The sequence below is a fragment of the Lagopus muta genome, chromosome 2 (assembly GCF_023343835.1).
Source record: "Lagopus muta isolate bLagMut1 chromosome 2, bLagMut1 primary, whole genome shotgun sequence".
Lineage (NCBI taxonomy): Eukaryota > Metazoa > Chordata > Aves > Galliformes > Phasianidae > Lagopus > Lagopus muta.
Genome location: NC_064434.1, coordinates 10,469,539 through 10,492,853, shown reverse-complemented (window position 1 = coordinate 10,492,853; position 23,315 = coordinate 10,469,539). Strand labels below are relative to the sequence as shown.

Sequence of the window (23,315 nt, the reverse complement as noted above, 5' to 3'; positions counted from 1 at the left end):
ATTGACGCTTGTTGAACATTTATGGAGACCAAACAACGGAAGAGGTTTTGTTCTCTGTTATACAGAACAGTGAACCATTCCCTTCTTGTAGTAGGTATTTTGTCTTTTAAACTATTATACAAAAGGAAAAAGAAAAGGTCGCATGAATTATGTGAACTGAAATACATAGTACAAAAATTTTGGAAAGAAGCTGTGGAAGATGTATAAATAGCTTGGGAGTGTCTATAAAGGCTGCCTCTGCAATCTCCAGTCTTTAAGTAACAATAAACTATGTGCATTAAATCTTTTTCAGCAGGAGAAATCTCAATACCAGATGTCGACCCTGTTAATATTACAAGGGAAAATGTTCTGTGATTCATAAAAATTTATGATTAAAAATGCTATGAGAAATCACCTGCCATTATGAACCACAATGAATATGTATGCAAAGTTATTACGAAAGACATTCTGTATATTTTATTCCCAGAAAAAGGGGAAAATGTTCCCTGTAGTTCAAAAAAATGTATAAAGTAAGCAAAGATGGCCCTCTTTACTGAGGATAAGGACAGACTCCAATGGAAAAGGGAATGTCAGCAGCAGCACGGCCATCATTGCTTTGCTGGACTCATCAGGACCGACAAGTGCTTCATGGGCTCTCAAAAGTGGGAGCACAGCACTGGGCCCAGGATTCAGTCCTTTCTGGTGAGAGGCAGAGGCTTTATGTGGCCCTGCCCAGGGCCAGGTCTCAGCACTGGGGTGGCCTGGCCATGGCCCCGCTGTGCTGAGCTGGCCGGGCTGTGCCACACCCCACTGTCCCTGCATCACGAATTTTGCCATAGCCCCCAGCTGGTGACATGGCAACCCACATCACAAAGGAGACAACCCCAGAGGCTGGGTACCACTTTGCCCATGAGGTGACTAAAAAGAGGAGCTTGACTGCTTGGCTCTCTGTACATCACAAACATGGCTGATTTCTGGGGAATGAGCTTCTTCTTCAGCCTGGAGGATGGCGATATCTTCTATCCCATCCTCCGGATCATAATGAACATGTCATTATTTGCATTCATGACGGCCTTGTGGAAGGTAGGAGTCAGGGCTGGTGCTGAGCCAGGCGCTGCAACACAGGGAGGGGGGTTGGCAGGTGCCAGGGCCATCCGCAGGGCTGGGCTGGGGGTCCTGAGTGGGAGGAGAGGCCGTGTCCCAGCGGGGCCTGGCCAGGCTGTGCCCTGGGTTGCTGGGTGCTGCTGAGTCTGCTGGGGATGCTCTCCTCTCATTCACTGCTTTCTGCGCCCATGTAGGGTGGGAGGACAAGGAGGTACAGCAGCAGAGGCAGCACAGAGAATCACGGAGGTGAGCAGCTTGGGCAAAGACAGGTGCCCTGCAAAGACACCCCCTGGCCCCACATGTCCGTGGCTCCATCACGAAGGGTCTCTCCATCTGTTCTCTGTCTCTTCTACCAACAGCTGCAGACCTCTACAAGCTTCAATGCTCAAGGACACAGTAAGTAGTTAACTCACTAACAGGGGGCCTCCCTGTCCTCCAGGAGCAATAAGTCCTTCACTCCCGTTGAGGCAATGGGAGCTGGGTCTCTTCAGGGGCCTTTCTGTTCTCCTGGTGCAACAACTCCCTTGCTGCCGTTGCAGCAACAGAACCTGGCTGCTCTTTTATGGCCCTTCTGCCCCCTCACACGGAAATCTCCTGCACTTACATCAGGGCAGATGAAGGCAGCTGTATTTCACAGCTGATCCTCAGCACTCCTTTGCATGGAGCAGACTTGGGTCATGCTGCTGTGGACCAGCCTGTACATGTTTTCAGATGCTCTTGAGCCCCAGAAAGTCCAGGAGACCTTGGACGGAATCATCCCCAAAAGGAAATGCCAATATAAACCCATTAATTACATGAATTAAAAATAAAAAAAAAAAAAGTACAGATTCACGTAACATCCATTTAGCTGTTTGGTTACACACAAGCATTTTATTTCTACCTCTATGTGGCAGAGACTCCCCAAAGTAAAGCAGGTGAATCTTCCACCTTTTAAAGGTGTGTACACAGACTACTGGTTGTATCTTCCATAGTGAAAGAATCAATGCTAAGGTTTTTTTTAAGATTTTTATTAAAGAATATTCATTAAGCTGAATCAGTCAGATTTACCTAATCTCACTACTACAAGTGCAGTCAATCCAAAGAAGCATTGAATGAAGAAGCATTTCTCTTCAGTCTAATCTGATTGAAGTCTTGAAGACTTTGCATGGACACAACTCATGCAAAACCCTACTGAGATATGTCAACTGTTTTTAATAAAACCCAAGGCATCTGCATATCTAGAAACAGCAAGTTCAGGATATGTGAAAACAGAAATAGAGCTTGCACAATGAAGTGTATGTATTCATTGAACAGCAGTTACATTAAACTCAAAAAGTAACTTCATACTTCATAGCTAAACTGTATACAGCTCAACAGTTTTGTTCATGGAAGCATTCAGTGGAGAAGTCTTCGAATGGCACTCATGAGGCCTAATGATTACAGTATAAGATACCAATAAAACTGTGCTCCAGATTTCACTATGATGGCTCAAAAAGACAGATCTTAGTATTAGGTTCTATTTTTAAAACCATTTCACAGGAAGAGCACTTCACCATCAACACCCTACACTGTCCAGCATGACTAAAAGTAGCAGAACATGACAAATAGGCAACATTTACCGCAAAACACAGTTTTGTTTAATTTTTATTTTAGACCATGACTTTCTGAACAGATTTATTCAGAAGTTACATTCTCTATTCCAGGTTCTTCTTGAATGCTTGTGCTTATTAAACAGAGATTATCATTATTTTAAAACAGAATTCCAGCATAAATCACTCTTCTATCAAACGTTTTTAAGCACAGATCTGTGTTCTCACAGCATCTAAGGTGAGAATTACAGTTCCAAATATGTATTGCATAGTTATCTGCATTTTCCTTATCATATTATCCCTGGCACTTATTTCAATAATCCAACCATCACTTCACTTATATCCCACAATTTTCTTGCAACCAGGTCATCCATGGCTTTGGGCAGAAGTTCCTCCTCTTTGCAGTCCCCAAAATATTTCCCAGACACACCTTCAACATCAGGAGAAGAGGCCAAATAAATAGAAGTCTGGGCTCCTTCCAGAGGTGTTTTGAAGAAAGCCCATGACACCAAATTGAATAGGGGCTTTGCCAGTAACGGAATATTCACATGTCTCCCTAAATTTGTTCTGACAATACCCGGATGAAGTGAATTGACAGTGACTCCTGTCCCTTCCAAACGACGGGCTAGCTCCCTTGCAAACAGTATGTTAGCCAGTTTACTCCGGCTGTAACAAAAGCTTTTATTGTAACTTATTTCACTGTTCAAGTCTTCAAAGTTGATTTCTCCGTACTTGTAAAGCTTTGAGGATACTACCACAATCCTGCTCGGAGCAGAATTTTTGAGGAGGCCCAGAAGAAGGTTGGTGAGCAAGAAGTGACCCAAGTGGTTTACACCAAATTGCATCTCAAAGCCATCCTCTGTCTTCATGTATGGGCACTGGAATATCCCTGCATTATTTATCAGAACATCCAGCCTTGGCTCTTCCTTTAAATAGGAAAGAAAAAATTAATTTAGTTTTATAATCATTTGTCACACAAAACATACTATTATGCTTAATATTTCTCACTATATACTGTTAGAGGGAAATAACTTCCAGTTTTCCAAATGGTAACTTTCCAACAGTTTCTAAAGCATTACTGAAAAAAGAATAAAATACCACTAAACTGAATATTCAACTCCAGCAGGCTTCCAGTACATCACAGTAGGTCTGTATTTACTTATAATGTATGCAGACAACACAATCGCCTCCAGGCTAATCATTTATGTTTGTGAAGCATTTGTTTTCCTCTAAAAAGTAACCTGTTTATTTCACTTGCAAAAGCACATACATTAATGATAATAGTTTCTGACAAACCCCAGTCATGGGCAAGGATTCTACCACAAAAACATCATGCAGACATGGCACAAAAGAATACTGCCACTGAAAGGAACCGTCAAACCGTAGACCCACTGTCTCACTGTGGAGATGTCGTAAAAAGCTTTGCAAAACAGCATTTTCATGGCTTTAATCGCTGTCTTAAAATTACTACATTTTATTGTGATGTTTAGTGCAACATATAGAGAAGAACTCATGACAAAAGTAGAGTTCATTATGTTATTAAACTCAGCAAGTTTCATACAACAAGTTGAATCTAATAGGCATACTCAAGAACATATTTCTACAGGATGGAGGCTTGAAATTTTTATGATATGCTCAGCACATGCTATTTGATGGATCAGTTTTGTGGTTCAGAAAACTGATATAATTAATACAGAAAGTGGTACAGATAATTCAAACGTAATTTACAATACATTCATGTATCAGCACCCACTCAAAAATTAAGAGCTTTCCCAAACAAAAAACAGCTTTAAAAAAATTAAAATAGATCAGATTAAGCTGCCTACCTGAATTCCAAATTCAGTGCTTTCACCCATGTCTGACAAGAATGTGAAGGTATCACAGGAATTCATGCTTGCATGACTCAGAAGCAAATGCATTTACTTAACAGAAAAAGTAGGATGTGTTTCCTTTACTGCCAATTCTTTAAAAACAATGTGGAGCCAGCTGACAAAGATCACTTTGGGTCGCGTTGATCATAAAAAAGAGAATCTGAAGATTAATTTGATACTATTTATTTTCATTTGACTGCCATCACCTGCAAAGATGCTCAGAGAGCAAAATCCAAATTTGCACTTTGTCATTCAGTTTAGTGATGTCGGCACCTGATCACGCACTTCAGAGGCATTTCAGCCTCTGATTTCTGCAGGACTGTTTCACACAATTCCTGAGGCATTATAAAGAGCATCAAATCCAATTCTCTTCACCCAAAAGCACATAATGGTTCCTATCAGTAAGCAAGGACAGGGCTGAAATTCTGACCTACTGTAGATCTGCTAACTAGCACTGCTTTACTTTAGAAAACGTTGCCTTTTGTAGCATCTGATCAGATAATCTATTTCACAAGAATTAACACTTCAAGAAGTTCTACTTGTGATATATTCAGAAACTGCTACTTTAATTACTTAATTCAAGTAAGGTGAACAATGCTAATGTAACTATTATGACCAAGCGCGTAACAAATTACAAAACACTGCTTTGTTGGGCAATACTATTCCCTGTAGCTTCTGAGGTTGCTTCCATTTTCTCCATTCTTCCTTGGAGCCCCCCAACATCCCTAAGTCCTCCATTTTTCTTTTTTTGCAATGAAATTAAGGAGTGAAAGACGTAATCACCTGTACTTTCAGAATGGAAAGCTCCCACAAACTAAGTTAGGCTGTGGGAATGTTTCCCCATCCTGAAAAATATTTAAGTCCTTTTCACCCTATCCTGACAATTTTTTTTAGACTTCTTCATCTCCAAAAACATACACACACGCACACAAAGACAAAAACCTCAGTAACCATCCACCAGGCAACAACAAAAATAAAACAAATTGTGCAATAAAGAATCACAGGTTCAGAAAAGGCAATTAGTACGAGTTTGAACATAACAGCTTCTTAAAATTACATTCCTTTTCATTCAGCTGCTTTTGGGATCAATTAGAAAATGAAGGTTAAAATGCCTATCAGTGCATGTATTTGTAGTGCTGCTTTCTCCTTCTCCAACCATTTATCATTTACAGTCACTTCTATTGGCTTTGCTGATAAACAGACAGTAATAAATTTCCATTTCTGGATACTGTGTAGTAAATACAAAACGGTTCGGCAGTGCGTTTCTTTTCTAGTGTTTTATATCATTTTGTATATGTGCATATTCTCCCAAAACAGTGAAGCAAGATTAGACTGACCTTATCATTGGATTCAAATGCATGAAGGAAAGCCTGCAATGCTCCACTACAGAACTTGGCTTTTTCAGATAATTAAATTTAGAAAAGCTGTTTGAAAGTCAATGCAACATAGTCTCAATTTTTATTTATCAAAACGGCATCTAGACATCGGTCAAGTACTTAACAAGCAGTTCTCCAAGCTGCACAACTCACTAAGCCTGGTTTCCTATGCAGACCATCTCATGGTCTGCAGTGTCAAATGCTGTCAGATGAGTGTCTCAGCCAAAGCTTCTCATGGAGTGGAATGCATCCAGTGGAGGCTCTCAGCCGAATATTCCCTTTGATAGGAAATGGTTTCAAACTAAGAAGGAGGAGATTTCGATTGGATATAAGGAACTTTTTTTACCATTAGGATGGTGAGGCATTGGCACAGGTTGTCCAGAGAGGTGGTGGATGCCCCATCTCTGGAAACACTGAAGGTCAGGCTGGACGGGGCTCTGAGCTATGATGGAGCTGTAGATGTCCCTGCTCAATGCAGGGGAGTTGGACTAGATGGCTTTAAGGGTACGTTCCAACTCAAATGACTCTAAGGTGGAAAACTGATTGGCCGTCTCCAGCCTCCTTAAGCTCGAGCTTTCAGGCCACATGCAGAAATGTTCAAGACTATCCATCTACTAAACTCGGGTACTGCTGAGCGTGAATCTGGGGAGGAGGCAGCAACGCGGACACAGTTCTGCATGGCTCACCCATGAGCCTTAAGCTGCGGGACAAGGCTGAGCTGTACGACCAACTGAAAACATCAAACACAGCTTGTCTCAGAGCAAAAAACCAGAACGCTACTCCCAGCCACACCTCGCACCACCCCAGCCCGGGTGCCGGCGGGAGGAAGAGCCCGGCGCCAGTCGGGTGCAAGGCCCGGCACAGGCCGTACCTGGAGGACGCGGTGGCAGAAGGCGCGCACGGAGCGCAGCGAGGCCAGGTCCAGCTCGCGGACCACCAGCTCGCCGCCGCCTCCCTCGGCCGCCTCCCGCTCGCCCAGCTCGGCTCGGATCTCGCGGGCCGCCCGCTCGGCCCGGGCGCGGTCGCGGCACCCCATGATGACGCGGGCCTTCATCCGCAGCAGCTCGGTGGCCGCCGCCCGGCCCAGCCCGCTGTTGGCCCCGGTGATGATCACCGTCTTGCCCCGCATGGAGGCCCCGGCTCTGACTCCGGGGCGGGCCGCGGCCCGCAACCAACGCCAGGCGGCGAAGAGCAGCCCACCGCCCAGCAGCGCCGCCGTCAGCGCCTCCGGGGCCATGGCAGCGGACCGAGCGGCGCTCCGCCCGGCGCGGGCGCACGGCCGAGCCCCGGGGCTCAGTGAGGCTGCGCCCGCCGCGCCGCGCCGCATTGTGGGGAGTGTAGTACGGAGCGGCTCGCTGCGGCACGAAGCGGCTCGGAGCCGAATGGCGGAGTCCCGAGGCAGGAGAGCCGCGGAGTGCCCTCCTCGCTGCGCACAGGGCAGGGCCCAGATAGTGCTCTCCCACCTAAATGCAGTCGGAGCCTAAAACTGGTCACGGTAACTGCACGGTTCCCTGCCTTTCCCCTCTTGACCCTTGCCCTGAACAGCCCATCACACAATTTGTGCAGCCCACAAATTTTCTCACCCCAGGTTTTTATTTCACAGAATCACAGAATGGTCAGGGTTGGAAGGGACATCAAGGGTCATGAATCTCCAACACCCTGCCACAAGCAGGGCCACCAGCCTCCCCATTTAATACCAGACCAGGCTGCCCAGGACCCATCCAATCTGGCCTTGAACACCTCCAGGGAACGAGGCATCCACAACCTCTCTGGGCAGCCTGTTCCAGCACCCCACCACTATCTCTGTAAAGAACTAACCCTAACCCTAACCCCCTGGCACCCAACCTAAATCTTCCCTCCCTCAACTTAAAACCATTTCTCCTAATAAAACTCCTTACCTGTTTAGATAAGAATCCCCCTTAGTTTGCATGGCATTCCAGGGAAAGAGGTAATTTGCTTGTCTAATACTAGCAGGTTTCACACCAATAACAATAATAGAATCACAGTAACATTGAGATTGGAAAGGCCAATAAGATCATCTAGAACATCCATCACTCCATGCCTGTGACTGTAGACCATGCCACTCACTGTGATATCCACCTTTTTCTTGAACATCCCCGGGAGTGGTGGGTAACTTCCCTACCTCTCTGAGCATCCTGTTTCAGTGCCTCACCACTCTTTTTGGGACAAATTTTTTCCTAATACCCAATTGGAACCTCCTCTGGTGCAACCTGAGGCCATTTGCCAAGCTGAACAGTGCAGTTGGTACAGCAGAAGGAAGGGATGACTTCCAGTAGGACTCTGATAAACTCAAAAGGTGGGCCCTTATGAACCCAATGAGGCTCAGCAAAGCAAAGTGCAAGGTTTGTACTTGGGTCGAGGCAATCCCAGATATGTATACAAACTGGGAAAAGAACTTGAGAGAAGCCTGGCTGAGAATCACACAATCACAGAATCACATGGGTTGGAAGGAATCTCAGGAGATCATTGAGACCAACCCCCTTGCTCAACCAGGTAGCCTACAATAGATTGCAGAGGTAGACATCCAGACAGGTCTTGAAGATCTCCATAGGAGACTCCACAACCTCTCTGGGCAACCTGTTCCAGTGCTCCGTTACCTCTACCATAAAGAAGTTCTATCCCATGTTAGTATGGAACTTCCTCTTACAAGTTTTAGGCCACTACTCCTTGTCCTTTTGCTTCAAATTACCAAGAAGAGCCTGGCCTCATCCATTTGTCTCCCACCTCTCTTTAGATATTTATAAACATTTATCAGATCTTCTCTCAGTCTTCTTTTCCCCAGGCTGAATAGACCCAGGTCACTCAGCCTTTCCTCATAGGAGAAACACATTCATTTTTGTGGCCCTCTGCTGGACTCCTTCTAGGAGATTCCTGTCTTTTTTGAACTGGGGACCCCAGAACTGGACACACAGCGCTGAGTAGAAGGAGAGGATCACCTCTCTTGACCTGCTAGCCACACTCTTTTTAATGCGCCCCCAGGATACCATTGGCCTTCTTGACAATACATGACAAGGACATAGAGGTCCTGGTTGATGAAAAACTTAACATGAGCCAGTAATGTGCACTTTCATCCCGGAAAACCAATGATATCCTGGGTTGCATCAGAAGAGGGGTGGCCAGAAGGGCAAGGGACATAATCCTCCCCCTTTACTCTGCCCTGGCAGTGCCCCAGCTGGAGTGCCGTGTCCAAGTCCAGAGCTTCCAGCACAGGAAAGATGTGCAGATTTTGGACAGGGTCTGGAGGAGGGCCGTGAAAGTAATCCAGGGGCTGGAGCACCTCTCCTGAGAAGACGGGCTGAATGAACTGGGCTTGTTCAGCCTGCAAAAGAGAAAGCTGTGGGGAGAACTCATTGCTGCCTTCCAGTATTTATAGGGCATTTATAAACATGAGGGAAATCAACTTTTTACGTGGGTAGATAGTGACAGGACAAGGGGCAATGGTTTTAAACTAAAGGAAGGGAGATTTAGATTAGACATCAGGAGGAAGTTTTTTACTGAGAGTGGTGAGGTGCTGGAACAGGTTTCCAAGAAAGGTTGTGGATGCCCTACAAGTATAGTATTATATAATAAATATAAATAAATAAATATAAATATAAATATATAGTATAAATATAAATATATATATAAGAATATCTCAAGTTGAAAGGGTACCCAACTGACTCCACACAGGATTACCTGAAATTCAAACTCTGTATCTGAGAGCATTGTCCACACACTCTTGGAACAGCTTGGGGCTGTGACCAATGACCTAGGGAGCCTGTCCCATGCCCACCATCTTCTGGTGAAAAACCTTTTCCCAATCCCCATCCTGATCCTCCCCTCCATTCCCTCTGAAGAGCTGTAGGCTGCCATTAGGCCATCCCTCAGCCTCCTATCTGTCTTCAGTCAAGACCAAGTATGTTTGGGAAAATGAGGAAGAAATTCAAGAGAAAACCCACGAACCTTTCATCCAGTTTCTCGGAGTTGGCCTGGATGTGATACCAAATAAAATTTGCAATTTTAACCTCCAATTAACAGTCATGTGCTCATGCTACCCATATCTGGGTATATGTTCATATGCTGCAGTCTGCTCTGAGGCTGACTTTAACTCACATCACAGCCAAAGAGGTGTATCCAATTTTTCTGCATTTTTCTTGCTGTCTCTCCTCTGACTGCCTATCATATTTCTCAAACAGTTTAACAAGCTGTATGAGTACCACATCTAAACAGATTTGATTCTCTGAGAGACCTCTTCTTTGTTTTCATCTCAGAAAACTCTCATCACTCTTTGCCCTTCACTCCACTGTCTGGCTCACGATTATACCAAAGAGTATTTTACTCAGGTGACACCAACGTGTCTGCCTGTGACAGAGATAGCTTTTGGCATTCTTAAACCAATGCAGGGACCATAACCAGTGTGAGGTGTTCTTTCATATGCTCTTCTGAGAGAATACTGTGCCTCCAGCATGTGTTGGAACCTTGCTTACTTACTGCCTAGTGACCTTGCTGACAAAAAGTATAAGAAAGGAACAGTGGTTTACAGTAAGATGCAAAGTTACAGGAACCAGAATATTCTTTATTAGAGGAATAGATTCATCCTGCTCCTGATGCAGGGTAAAGAATCTGCTATTTATCATATGGCAGTGGGGATTCTGACAGTCAGCGCTCAGGTAAGGACTGATGCTGCAAGGGATAGACCTCTACCACTGTGTATGTACAGACTAAACAAGAACTGGAAGCTTCTAATCATGCCCTGGGCAGCATGCTTATAGAATCATAGACTTATAGAATCATAGAATCACCAATGTTGGAAAAGACCTCAAGATCATCCAGTCCAACTGCACACAGCTTTCACATCTGTAATGCTAACAATGCATACATGTAGGATGACTGATTATGTTCTGCTTCAGCAAGGCAGGGTCAGTCTTCCTACAGTTTGCAGCCGTGCTTTTGTGGTAAAGGTACACGTGCATTTTATACTTCACAGCTAAGGAATATTTCTTGGATGCCTTGGAGAGCTGATTTGGAGCTCTCATATGAAAACATCTGTTAATAACTTTTTTTTTATTATCTCCATTTGGTGAAGTAACTCTATCCCATCCTGGCAATGACCAAGCCACAGTAATTCACTTCTTCCTCATCTTCTGGCTGAGCTATAGAAATGTGATATATTTTGGGCATAAAGCCTTTAACACTTAGGAAATTCCAAGTACACCAGAACTCTGCAGTCTATTCCATCAATACGGCAAGCTAGTGTGTGAACACAAAACCTTTCCAGTGCTTTCTGTTCAAGTTTTATACAGAATCATGGCTTTCATCTTTTGTTTCCAGAGATCTTTGTGGCTTGGATGAGAGCATTTAAAAGATTAGCTACATTTTTGGGAGGCAAACCACAATTAATGCAATGAAGCTTTCTGCAATAGCAGGACAGTTCATCTGGACAGAAGAGACTGAACCTTCTCAGAGGCTAATGTGAGACTCTGGAGTGAATTCCCACAGGAACCACAGATTACCACAAGCATTCACTACTGTCTTATACTCCCCCTGCAAGGCACATTCTTTTGGTTTTGTCTCTTCTCATATAAATACAGTAAAAATAAAACAGGACACTTGTTCCACTGGGGAGGGAAGGAGAACAAACACCACCTGACAGATGTTAACTGTGTCATTTGGAAGGCATTCAAAAACATGGATGACACTGAGATACAAGAACTTAGCACAAAAGAGGTACATTAGACCTATGGTGTAATTTTGCATGAATTCATGTTGCAGCAGATACCTGTCCCATGGAAACTCATCTGAGTTTGCCAGATTCAGTTCATGCAGATTACAGAACAGACGTGAATACTATTATGAATCCAATCAATAAATAAATAGCTCTTTAGTCTTTGCCTAACTCATGATATTCATAGCATATCTGACACATTAACATGAGATCTATTCTAACATACATGTCTTTGAGGCCTCTATCTTGTCATTCCCATGGGGCTGATTGCAGTTAATTGTGGTTCTGTTCTGCTTTTAGCTGGGATAGTTAGTTTTCTTCATAGTGTCTGATATGATGTTATGTTGTGGCTTCAGGAGAAAAACAATGCTGATAATACACTGATGTTTCTAGTCCTTGCTGAGCAGTGCTGTGTGGACCCAAGGACATTTCAGTTTTTCAGTATTGTAATGTCCTGTCAGTAAAGGGGCTTGGGGGGGAACAGAACCAGAACAGGTGACCCAAATTGGCCAAAGGGATATCCCATACTATATGACATCATGTGAAACTAACAAAAAAAAACAAAAAAACACCCTGTAAAACTGTGAGGAGTTGGTTAGGGAGGGCTGCTGCTGCTCAGGGACTGATTGGGCATCAGTTGGCTGTGGTGAGCAATAGCTTTGTACATCTCTTGTTTTATAAACATACTTATTATCATCATTACTGTTATTTCTAAAAACTACTTAGCAGGACAGAAAAGAAAGAGAATCTATACTGAGGTTCAACTCATAGAACTTATGAGTTCTACCTTTTTTTTTTTTTTCCCTCCCCCAATTCTCTTTGTCATTCCACTGAAGCAGTAGGGAGAATAGGCAGAGGGTGGAGTGGTGTCTAGCTGCTTGCTGAGTTAAACCACAACGGGTTCTAAATTCCTCAGCTAGGGAAGAGATAAAGAATTGCTGATCACATAAATTCATTTTGCATAAGAAATCATACTAAAGCCTGTACACAGAAAAATGACAATGTTCTGTAAAGCCAGCTTTATTACAGTAGGAAAACAATATAGAAAAATAAAGGGTTCTTGTAAACACGGTATCAAATATACTATTTCATATACTAATATTTCACTTGAAAGACAATCACCCATAGAAGCTGAAACTTGCAGGTAACAAAGCTACGGAATGCACATTTAACAAGGTAATGACATGCAGGTAAACTGTACTTGTGGTAATTTCAGAAATGAACAGTAAGGATTATACCTGCAGATGTTTCTTCTTATAAATAACCCAATAATAGTTTTTTTTAGAGAAAATATTACTGTTCTGTCTCTGAAAATATATCTCAAACTATAAAAACAGTACAAATCTTTTTCTAATATTGAAAACACAGTGTTGTATCCAGAAGGGTAAACAAAAATAAACCCTAAACTGCTTAAGAATCCTATTAAAATAACTATGAAAAACTGGCCTATATTAAAAATATTTCATTTAAAGGTTTTTCTAGCCAGAACTTAAATCTTTAAAGAAAGTGCTTGCAGTACACAAATGTAGAGGTTTTCAGACCTACTATATTAGAGGCTGGCTGAGTCAAGAACTTTATCCATAATGGTACCACTCAGTCATGCAGATTTTTGGTATTTCTGAGCAACACCATAGGGAACATGTGCAGCTATGGTGCCTAATTTCTGTGCTCCTTCGATGTGAAACATCTGGTCATCAAAGAAGATGTGTGGACGTATTTTCACTAGGATTGGTCCTTTAGGAGCTCCTGCTAGGAAGAGCGCCTCATCAATCTCCAGACCCCAGCTACGCAGAGTCTTCAGTACTCGGGCTCCAGAACTTGCTGCACTTCTGGCTGTCACCAGGAAGGTCCTTATAGGACAATTTAATCGCTCATTTTTTGCATAGAACTTCTTCTGGAGTTTACCTAGATCTTCCAGAAAACCTTTCAAAGGACCCTGAGAATGAAATATTAAATGCACAATAAATATTTCCTCATCGTTCCTAAAATAATTCCCGTGCTTTCCTCCAGATTATCACTTACATACAGAATTCGTTCCTCAATGCTATGATGCTTGGAGCAATCTCTATGTGTAATATCTCTAAGTGGGTCTGCAAGGGCTTACAGGATGTCTTACAACATGAAGTAACTATACTACTTAATACTGTGTACTTTAAAAACACCAAACTTATTTTACAATGATCCTCAAGGTGCGATCACTTGCCTGTACAAAGCCCAACAGCAGATTTAGTTACACAGATGTCCCCAAAGTCATTTCAGATGAATGACAACACTGTAATTACATCCTGATTAAAAGAAGTAAATTACATTTTGAGTCAATTTCCAATATGCTGCTTTCTGCAGAACTGCCATAGATCAAGCTTTTACTCTTGATTTATACCATTGTTAACAACAGTAGAGATAGTATTTTATTGTAAGCTGATTTAAAAATATTTGTGGTCTTTAGATAAATTTCATGGTTCTACCAAGTACAAACCTGTGCAAGAGGCTTATTTTCATTCAGCTGTTCATGTTCAAAAAATTTATCTAATCCTTGCTCTTTGACAATCTGTTCTGATTCATCAGAAAACAGAACTGCATCCCCATCAAATGCCACTCTCAGCTGTGTATCTGAGTAAGCAACATCCTTGTTGGCAGTGAACATGGTAGCTGATGCAATGCCTGAAAGCAGATCAGAGAACTTCAGTTGCCATGTCCTGCAAAGTCATTCATAGAATTATCAGCAGTTCAGTTCCAATGGTTTATTTGTGGTGATCTTTATATATAGTGAGCAGAAACCATTCCTGAAATTAGTTTGCAATGGCTAATCTGTAACACATACATATGAAGGCTGTCTCATTGAAATAACTAATTTGATAGGCTCACTTTCAGTTCCATATAACACGCAAACCTGGTCCCTAAGGTGCTCTGCAAAGGAGACAAAGCATGAAATTTCAATGAGACTGTTAAGTCAAAATATTTACTTTCCTTAATATTTTTTGCTTCTACAACACAGAAGTTAGCTTTTGTACTCCTATTAAACAAATGACTCAATTCAAACACATTGAATGGGAACAAGCAGGGATGCATGGGAATTCAATTCCTGGAAGATGGCAGCAGAAGACGCAAAAAGGTGAGACAGAAGTAGAGGCAGATTAAGTTAGCATTATCAGCAGATTGAAGGGTCTGAGGGGAAAAATGCAGAGAAATATTGTTTAGTAACTCCAAATGATAAGATTTTGGCATGCATAACAATGACTTCCATCGTTTGATGAAGCAGCACTACTTTCTGTGAAAGACAAACAGTTCCTAGGATGGCTTTTAACAACAAACAGAGACAATTCCAACCTGCTTCTATAGCTTCTTGCACTTTCTCAGAGTCTGCTGACAGGTACAAGTTGGTAAGATACGCAGTCAGGTAGCCAACAGGACTTTTTCCTCCTGTCATGCAGAAGCGTTCGATTGTTAAACCTGAAATAAGAACAGCACAAGGTATGACTCTACTTGACACTACAAATCTGGAAAGGGAAGCTGTGAAAAATTACTCTAGCCTACAAGTGACACTAAGCTTCCAAAAGGCAAACCTGTTCACTGCTGTATCAACAAATTACACAACTTAAACTGACTGTGATGTTTAATCAGTCCTTCCATCTGGAGAACTTAACGTGAAATCCCTTTAAGTAGAATAAGTGCTGTGAAAGGACATGTATATGGAGTGTGAATACCAAAGAAAGAAATGAACTTACTCTCAGAAATTAGGATTCACACCTGATTAAGTCCGACCTTTGGACCATATTCTGTTTAACACTATTTCACTTTGACCCACAAAAATAATTATCAACCCCAAAGGAACAGGTGTCAGTACCAAAGGAACTGTTTTCAAAAAGATCAAAGCAGAACAAATTAAATTGTTTTATTACATAAGCACAGGCAATTCTATAAAGTAGTATTTATTTTACTTACCGTAGTGATTAATGCTGTTTATGAGCCTCACTCCCACTTGGGCATGGTTGTTAGTCATCAGAACAATGTCAAATCGTTCTTCATCATCAGGGTACAGTTCAAGAAGCCTGGCATTGACATGCTCCAGTGCCTGCGGGGAACGAATGTGGAAGTCAACAGACACGTGGTATATGCCTTCCTTCCTCATCACTGGGGCTTTAGTGATGGGACTGTCTTAAAGGAGAAATACTTGAAGTTTAACTTGCTCAACTTGTTTTATTCCATTCTCCTCTGTTGCTTCCAGGAACTGGTTGCCTGAACTCATTTTAAGACAAGAAAGTTTCTTTTGCTCAAAGTTACAGAATTTAGCTAGAATGGAAATCCCTTTTCTTGAGATGCTGTGATCATCCAAAGTATATCAATGCATATATTGATTCTATGTTTTATTTTTATATTTTTGGCTTCCATGCTGAACTTCAATTTATTCTAAGCTCCCTTTGAATGTTTTACTCTGTTTTGGGTACTAAATATTCTTTTTCAGGAACAGAAAAGTCTCTTCTTCAGAAACATTCAAGTTTCCTGCTCATATTGCTTACTATTTAATGAAACATTGCTGGAGAATAGTAGTATCTTGTCCACTTAATGATTGTTCTTGGGAAATCAAGGAAAAGGAAAAAGGGGATTTCTGTAGGTAACTGCTTCTTATGAACAAATGTGAATTTGGGTAATATATTTACACAAAGATTTCACTAACACAGCTCAGGTGGTAAGGTGTCAAAGACCGTTCATAATTGATGAGCACCAAATCGTATCCTATCAAGCATGATTTGCTTGAAGACATCTTACTGACTTCAATTTGAGATCACTTTTAATGGGCTAACACTCCAATATGCTGTATTCCCAGTCTGGCATTCTTCTATTTCCTTGACCTTCAATCCACTTGTCTCTCTCTGCATCCATCTTCTCTTGATATATATTTAGAATCTTATTCGTTTGGAGTAATACTTGCACTTTGCTCTAGATTTATACACAGACCTGTGTTTGAGAGCTTGGCCCTTGAATGAAATTCTTTGGGTTTACAGCAATAAAGACAACAATGAATCATCAAATGGATGCAAGATGGGTTGTTTCTCATTAAGGTGCTTTAAAAAGCCAGACCAACTGTTAATAATTAAGATGTAGATTATATAACTAAATTCTGGAATTCTGGGAATCTCACTTTGAAAAGCATATTTACCTCATGTGGGACTATGTTTAGGAGAACTCTAAGTCAGAACCTGGTATAAGGTCTAGGAAAAAAAGACAATTTCTGATTACAAGCCCATGGTACCTCTTTTTCCCCCTTTTTAAATTCTCTGCTACTATTCTAGTATAGCAAAAATTTCTTTAAGTATTAGAAACTAAGCAGAAGCGGAGGCAGGGAATGCCATTTTCTGTCCAAATGCCTCTACATTCCCTGCCCAAGTTGATCCCATGATATAGGAACATGGGTTCTTAAGTACTTCATGCATGAGATACAACACCATTAAGTTAGTATTGTAAAGATTTCAGTAAAGGAATACAAACAAAAATAAACTATTTGCACTTTCTTTATCTCAGATAGAAAGCTGCCATTCAACAAACCTACATTTCTGCAGCCTAACAATTCCTGTCACTAAGCAATTTACGATTATGTAAAGAATTCAGATGCAAACAGAATAATGAAAGGGAACAGAGATGAAGATGCATTTAGCTTGGCCTAGCTAACAGTTCTGATTTTCAAAGTGTGAGTCAAATCTAGCTTATATTAAAACAGAATTGGACACTGAGCCTTAAAAAATCCCTTAAAAACTGTCTGTGCTGGCAGGGCTGCTCTGTGGTATCTGCTATAGGTAGGAAAAGAAGCAGTAAATTCCCAAGCCAATGTAGCCTCCCTAGTGCACACAGCGAATTATTTCATACCTATGCTTTTGTTAAAAACACCTTTACTAAGTTTGTGCTTTTAGTGCTATTGACAGTTACTTGGTATACTTTAATAGCACGGGTACTGACCTCAATAATTTTTTCCATTATGTAGTTTCAAAACCTGATCAAATAGACTGAAAATGTTTACGTTCCTGAGACTAGAACACACCAATAAAGATCTGCCTTTAAGTGAAGTTTTTTGTTCCTAAAATTGCTGTGGCAGAGCTTATCAGCCAATTTTCCATGGATACAAAATGAACTCTGTGGACAGCAGTTTCTTCAGGTTAGTCCCACTAAAATCTATGTTACTCAAAATCATACATATTATTTCGACCTGGGATTTTTTTAACTTGCTTTCCATGCTGGAGGCTGTTTGCCTTGGCCATTTCTCTTATCCTGTTCAATGAAGGCAAAATATTCCATTACACCTCTGCTCAAACCTTGACTCCCAACTAAGGGTCTCCTGTATTTTCTGATCCTCAAGACTTATTTCCAGGATGAGGAAGAATCTTAGAATCACAGAATGGCTTAGGTTGGAAGGGACTTTAAAACCCATTTAGTTCCAACCCCTGCCATGGGTTGGTTGCCAGCCAGCAGATAAAGCTGCCCAGGGCCACATCCAACCTCCAGGGATGAGGCATCCACAGCTTCTACGGGCAGCCTGTGCCAGAGCTCTGAATAAAGAATTTCTTCTTGACTTCTAATCTAAATTTCCCCTCTTTGAGTTTAAAACAATCACATTTTGCCCTTTGTGAGCACTCCCTGACAGAGTTTCTCCCCATTTTTTCTGTAGGCTCATCTACAGAAAAACAGGGTACTAGAAGGCCACTATAAAGTCTCCCTGGTGCCTTCTCTTTTCCAGACTGAACAAGCCCAGCTCCCTCAGCCTGTCACCCCAGGAGAAGTGCTCTAGCCCTCTGAGCACCCTTATGGCCCTCTTCTGCATTCATATTCCAACAGGTCCATGTCCTTGTAATGGGGGCTCCATGGATGATCAAAGTGCAGCAGGTGGAGTTTCACAAGAGGAAAGCAAGGAAAAATTAAAGCTGATAAAAATAGTTCACTTCTGTATACAGTAGTTTGATTCACGCTAAGTCAACAATGTCTTTAATTACAACAGTCCTAATAGAAGTGGGACTAAAAAGTGAAACTAGGATTAGGAACTGAGGGTTGTGTGTGGTTCGTTTTGTTTTGTTTTGTTTCATTTTAGGGGAGGAGGTTGCAACAAACTTACAACAGTTTGGGGCATATCTTAACTGTGAATCACCTCACAAGGAAGAGTTCTGTGCCCGCACCCAGCAATGCTGGAGGCACAGGGCCAGGGTTATCTCTGTGCAAGGAGGGCTCCCAGATCCTCCTCTTCCCGATCCGCCCTCGCAGCATCCCCAGCGCCCCGCAGCCGCGCACCTTGACGAAGTGAAACGCCGGTCCGGGCTTCAGGGTGACGTTCTCGTTCTCCTGCTGGTACTCCACGTACTTCTCCACCCCCTGCTCCTCGTAGATCCGCCGCTCCTCCACCAGATCGAAGAGAGCTCGAGACGAGACGGCCACCGTGATGGCATGCTGAGGCTTGGGCTGCAGGGCGAGAGGAGGGTAGCGACGGCACCCCCGGCACCTCGGATATCCCCAGCCCCATCCCGCCCCCGCTCACCGGCCGCGGTCTCTTGGTGACCAGGTTATCGTAGAAGGCCTTGGCCGCCGCCCAGTCCCGCTCGGCTTCCTGCAACCCGCTTTCCTCGGCGCTGCCGGGCTGCGGCGCGTCCGGCCCGGAGCCGCTCATGGTGCCGAGGGACGGGGCGCGCTGGACGGGCGCGGCCGGAGCTCAGCACCGGGAAGCGGCGGCGCCGCCCCGCCCCGTTCGGGCAGGGGAAGGCGGCAGGGCGGCGGCGTTCCCTTTCGCTCCAGCCCAGCAGCACCCGCCCCTGGGGCAGCGGGGACAGAGCGCGTCCACGCCCTGCTCGATGTTAGGCAGCACCCGCAGGCACTGATCCTATCTACGGATGACATTTTATCTGCACTTAGAGATTTATTATTGCTTTAACATTGGTTGGAAGAAGTCCGTGGCGAGAAAAAATACAAAATACAGTAATAACGATCTGCTTGGCCTTGGAGCAGCCTGGGGTCCACTGTTCCACGCAGCTGTTAGGAATGGTCATTTAAACACAGCGTTTGTCATTCTGGCAAGTGGATTGGTCCTAAAAGACAGGATCCCGCACAGGGACACTTACATAACATGGCCTACTTATCTCATGCATACCGCTCGGAAATGCTTCCAGCCTATCTGAACCGTAGCAGCGCTCCCTGTGCTGATGGGCCGGAGGTGGCAGTGGGGAAGGAAGCAGTTCTGCTGTCTGGGCTCAGTGCATCTGCAACCGCTGTTGGCAAGTGGTGACTCCACAGTGTCAGCACACAGCTCAGTTCAGAGGAGCTGGAACATTTTGAAGGCAGACCCTAAACGCTGCCTCAGCCCCTTGCTGTTGCATAATCTTCAGCAAATCATTTGTCCATCCCCAAAAGGAGTAATTGCATTTGCTGCTTTTGCTTTTTTTCTTTCTTTCTTTCTTTCTTTTTTTTTTTTTTTTTTTTTTTTTTTTTTTTTTTTTTTTTTAACAGGGTTTCCTGATGCAAGAAGGCTTATGTGATTATACCATCTGTCCATCGTTCCCTAGTGATGCCCAGTTCCAGATGAATTTGGCAGAAGGATAAAGATCTCAAAGAGATTTAAATTCTCAAAATATTTAATGCCCATCACCTGCAGGAAAAGCTTGTACTGCAAATGCAGTATATTAATCTGCTTGTTCTTGTGCTACATAATAGTGAATGAATACTGCCTGGCTGCCTGATTTCTCCATTGCCCATGGTCCCACCGAGCACAGGGGATCTGGAAGCAGTAGGATCTTTGAGGAAGGTAGGCAATGGGCAGGGCTGATCCAAATGGGGAAGAAGGGCTGTCAGAAAACCATAACAGAGGTGCACGGGGAGTATCTGAGAGTAGTTATTAGGAGGTCAGATAGGAAGAGAGGAGTTGGGGTTATTGTAAGCAGATGTTGTCAAATTGCAGCATTCTATCAGAAGAGGGGTGGCCAGCAGGGACAGGGAGGTGATTGTCCCCTCTGCTCTGCTCTTGTGAAGCCCGATTTGGAGTAGTGTGTCCAGGTTCGGAGCCCCCAGTACAAGAAAGACAGGGAGCTGTTGGAGAGGGTCCAGAGGAGAGCCACGAAGATGATCAGGGGACTGGAGCACCTCCCCTGTGAAGACAGGCTGAGGGAGCTGGGCTTGTTCAGCCTGGAGAAAAGAAGGCTGCGGGCTGACCTCATTTCAGCCTTTCAGTACCTACAAATAGGAGGGGAATCAACTCTTTGAAAGGGTTGATAATGGCAGGACAAGGGGAAATGGTCTTAAGTTGAGGGAGGGAAGATTTAGGTTGGATACTGGGGGAAGTTCTTTACTATGAGAGTGGTGAGGTGCTGGAACAGGCTGCCCAGAGAGGTTGTGGATGCCCCGTTCCCTGGAGGTGTTCAAGGCCAGGTTGGATGGAGCCCTGGGCAGCCTGGTCTAGTACTACATGGGGAGGTTGGTGGCCCTGCGTGTGGCAGGGGGGTTAGAGATTCATGATCCTTGAGGTCCGTTCCAACCCTGGCCATTCTGTGATTCTGTGATTCTGTGCAACATCAAAGGCTTAACAGACATCTGAATGAATCTGGATTTAGTGGCTCTGCTACTAATAGGTGTAGTTTGCTGACCATACAAAGCTGGGAGGAGCAGCTGACACATCAGAAGGCTGTGCAGCCATTTACTGAAACCTGGACAAGCTGCAGAGCTGGGCAGAGAAGAACCTGATGAACTTCATCAGGAGCAAGTGTAGGGCCCTGCACCTGGGAAGGAATAACCACATGTAACAGCACCGGTTAGAGGATGACTTGCTGGAGAGGAGCTCTACAGAGAAAGACCTAGGTATCCTGGTGGGCAGCAGGTTGGCCATGAGACAGCAATGTGCCCTTGAGGCCAAGAAGGCCAGTGGCATCTGCATCATGAACAATGTGGCCAGTAGGTTGAGGGAGGTGATCCTCCTACTCTCCTCTGCCTTCATCTTAGATGAGGGCCACATCTGGAGTACTGTATTCAGTTCTGGGTTCTTCACTTCAGAAAAGACAGGGATCTCCTAGAAAGGGTCCAGCAGGGGACCACAGAGATTATTGAGGACCTGTAGCACAAGGAAAAGTTGAGAGACCTGGGACTGTTCAATCTGGAGAAGAGAAAGCTGAGGGGGGATCTCATAACTGTTTATAAATACCTGAAGTGCGGGCATCAAAACGATGGGGACAGACTCTTTTCATTGCCATGAAGTGACAGAACAAGAGACAATGGGCAGAAACTGGAACACAGGAAGTTTCATACAAATACAAGGAATAAATATTTTACAGGGAGGTGACAGAGCATTGGAATAAGCTGCCCAGAAAGGTTGTGGAGTCTCTTTGTCTGGAGATATTCAAGACCTGTCTGGATACTTTCTGTGCAACCCATTGTAGGGAACCTGCTTGAGCATCTGGGTTGTACTAGATTATCTGCAGAGGTTCCTTCCAACCCCTATGATTCTGTGATTCTCTTCCCTGAGTTTTGATCCTGAACGTTTCCCTGCACTGTCTGTACTCAGAGCTGCTGCATGACATGCTACTGAGAGCCCCCTCTCCTTCCTGTAGTAAGATCAGGCAAATCCCTGCATGTTTGTCAGCATCCAGCATGGGGGAAAAGCTGAAAAAGGGAGTTCAGCCATAGAACAGCTGCATCTCGTCCCAGTCGTTCCCACTGTCCTGCTCAAAGGCTTCAGCACCAGCCTGAGGTGCTCTCTAATAAGATGCTATTCATGCATCTAGTCCTGATTAAGTGCTGCAGTTGGTGAATTGCATTTTATTGAATGGTGTTATTTGTGTTCCTCCAACCCAACAAAAAGAGTTATCGCTGAAGGACTGAAGACTCCTTTTAACCTTTGCAAGGCATCTGAAAATGTAAAAGATGATAACTTGGTTCTGGTCCCAAGCACTGCTGTTGAAGTGCTGCTGCTGAAAGCAATGCTATGCTAACGTAAATATTTAACTCTCAGAACCCACATGGTATCTCTACATAGCACTCATCTGTGTGAACATATGCACTGAGCTGAGCTGTCTCTGTTCTGCACTCCATTGCTCGCTGCTGACATACCCTCCATTTCCTCCTTCGCTGGAGATTGTGAACTTCAGGCCTGACATGAAAGCCTTCCAGCTTCAGCACCTTATAAATGAAATCTTGACTTTCCAAACACGGCATGTAGCTGCCTTATCTACATCTAAAAAATGTGGTAATGCCCATGGAGTTCCAATAAATAGCTGTGTCTTGCTTTTACTGAATCTCCTGGGGAGTCTGAGAATAGGAATGGGTCCAAAATGGAGTGATTTTGTGGTTTCTGAGCTAAACTCAAAAGGAAAGGAATTTTCTGCTATCACCCATTAATTTGTAAAGTTCTAGGGCATTTGTATTAAAACTAAAAAGATGTGTGTAACTCTTTGTGTGCTTTTTTTTTCTTTTCTTTTTTTTTTTTTTTTTACATGCCTTGGGCTGTTGGAACCAGCAGAATGGGAAAAAAGTTCCCTTGCTTGAGCGCCATGTATTTTTCCAATATTAAAAGCAACCATTAAGTAACATTTATATGTTTCTTTTCAAGAAGGAGCTCAAAGTGTGTTATTAATGGGAAAAAAAAAAAAGCAAACCCACACTTCTATCTGGAAGGATGTGAAATATTTCCAAACATTTAACATACTGAGACCAGAAGTAAGGAAAAGATCACAACGGA

At 43.4% G+C, this 23,315-nt stretch overlaps 2 protein-coding genes across 2 annotated transcripts; both read right to left on the bottom strand.

The window, feature by feature from the left end:
- Positions 1-1,819: 1,819 nt before the first annotated feature.
- Positions 1,820-7,225, bottom strand: RDH14 (retinol dehydrogenase 14). Its single transcript, XM_048936225.1, has 2 exons — positions 6,770-7,225; positions 1,820-3,577 (listed from the first exon to the last, which is right to left on the bottom strand). The coding sequence occupies exons 1-2, from the start codon at positions 7,223-7,225 to the stop codon at positions 2,960-2,962; spliced, it is 1,074 nt and encodes a 357-aa protein (XP_048792182.1). The 3' UTR covers positions 1,820-2,959.
- A 5,394-nt stretch (positions 7,226-12,619) lies between these two features.
- NT5C1B (5'-nucleotidase, cytosolic IB) lies at positions 12,620-19,355 on the bottom strand. Its single transcript, XM_048936223.1, has 6 exons — positions 19,140-19,355; positions 18,896-19,063; positions 15,566-15,695; positions 14,951-15,073; positions 14,100-14,284; positions 12,620-13,559 (listed from the first exon to the last, which is right to left on the bottom strand). Exons 1-6 carry the CDS (start codon positions 19,266-19,268, stop codon positions 13,221-13,223), a joined length of 1,074 nt encoding a protein of 357 aa, XP_048792180.1. The 5' UTR covers positions 19,269-19,355; the 3' UTR covers positions 12,620-13,220.
- Positions 19,356-23,315: the final 3,960 nt, after the last annotated feature.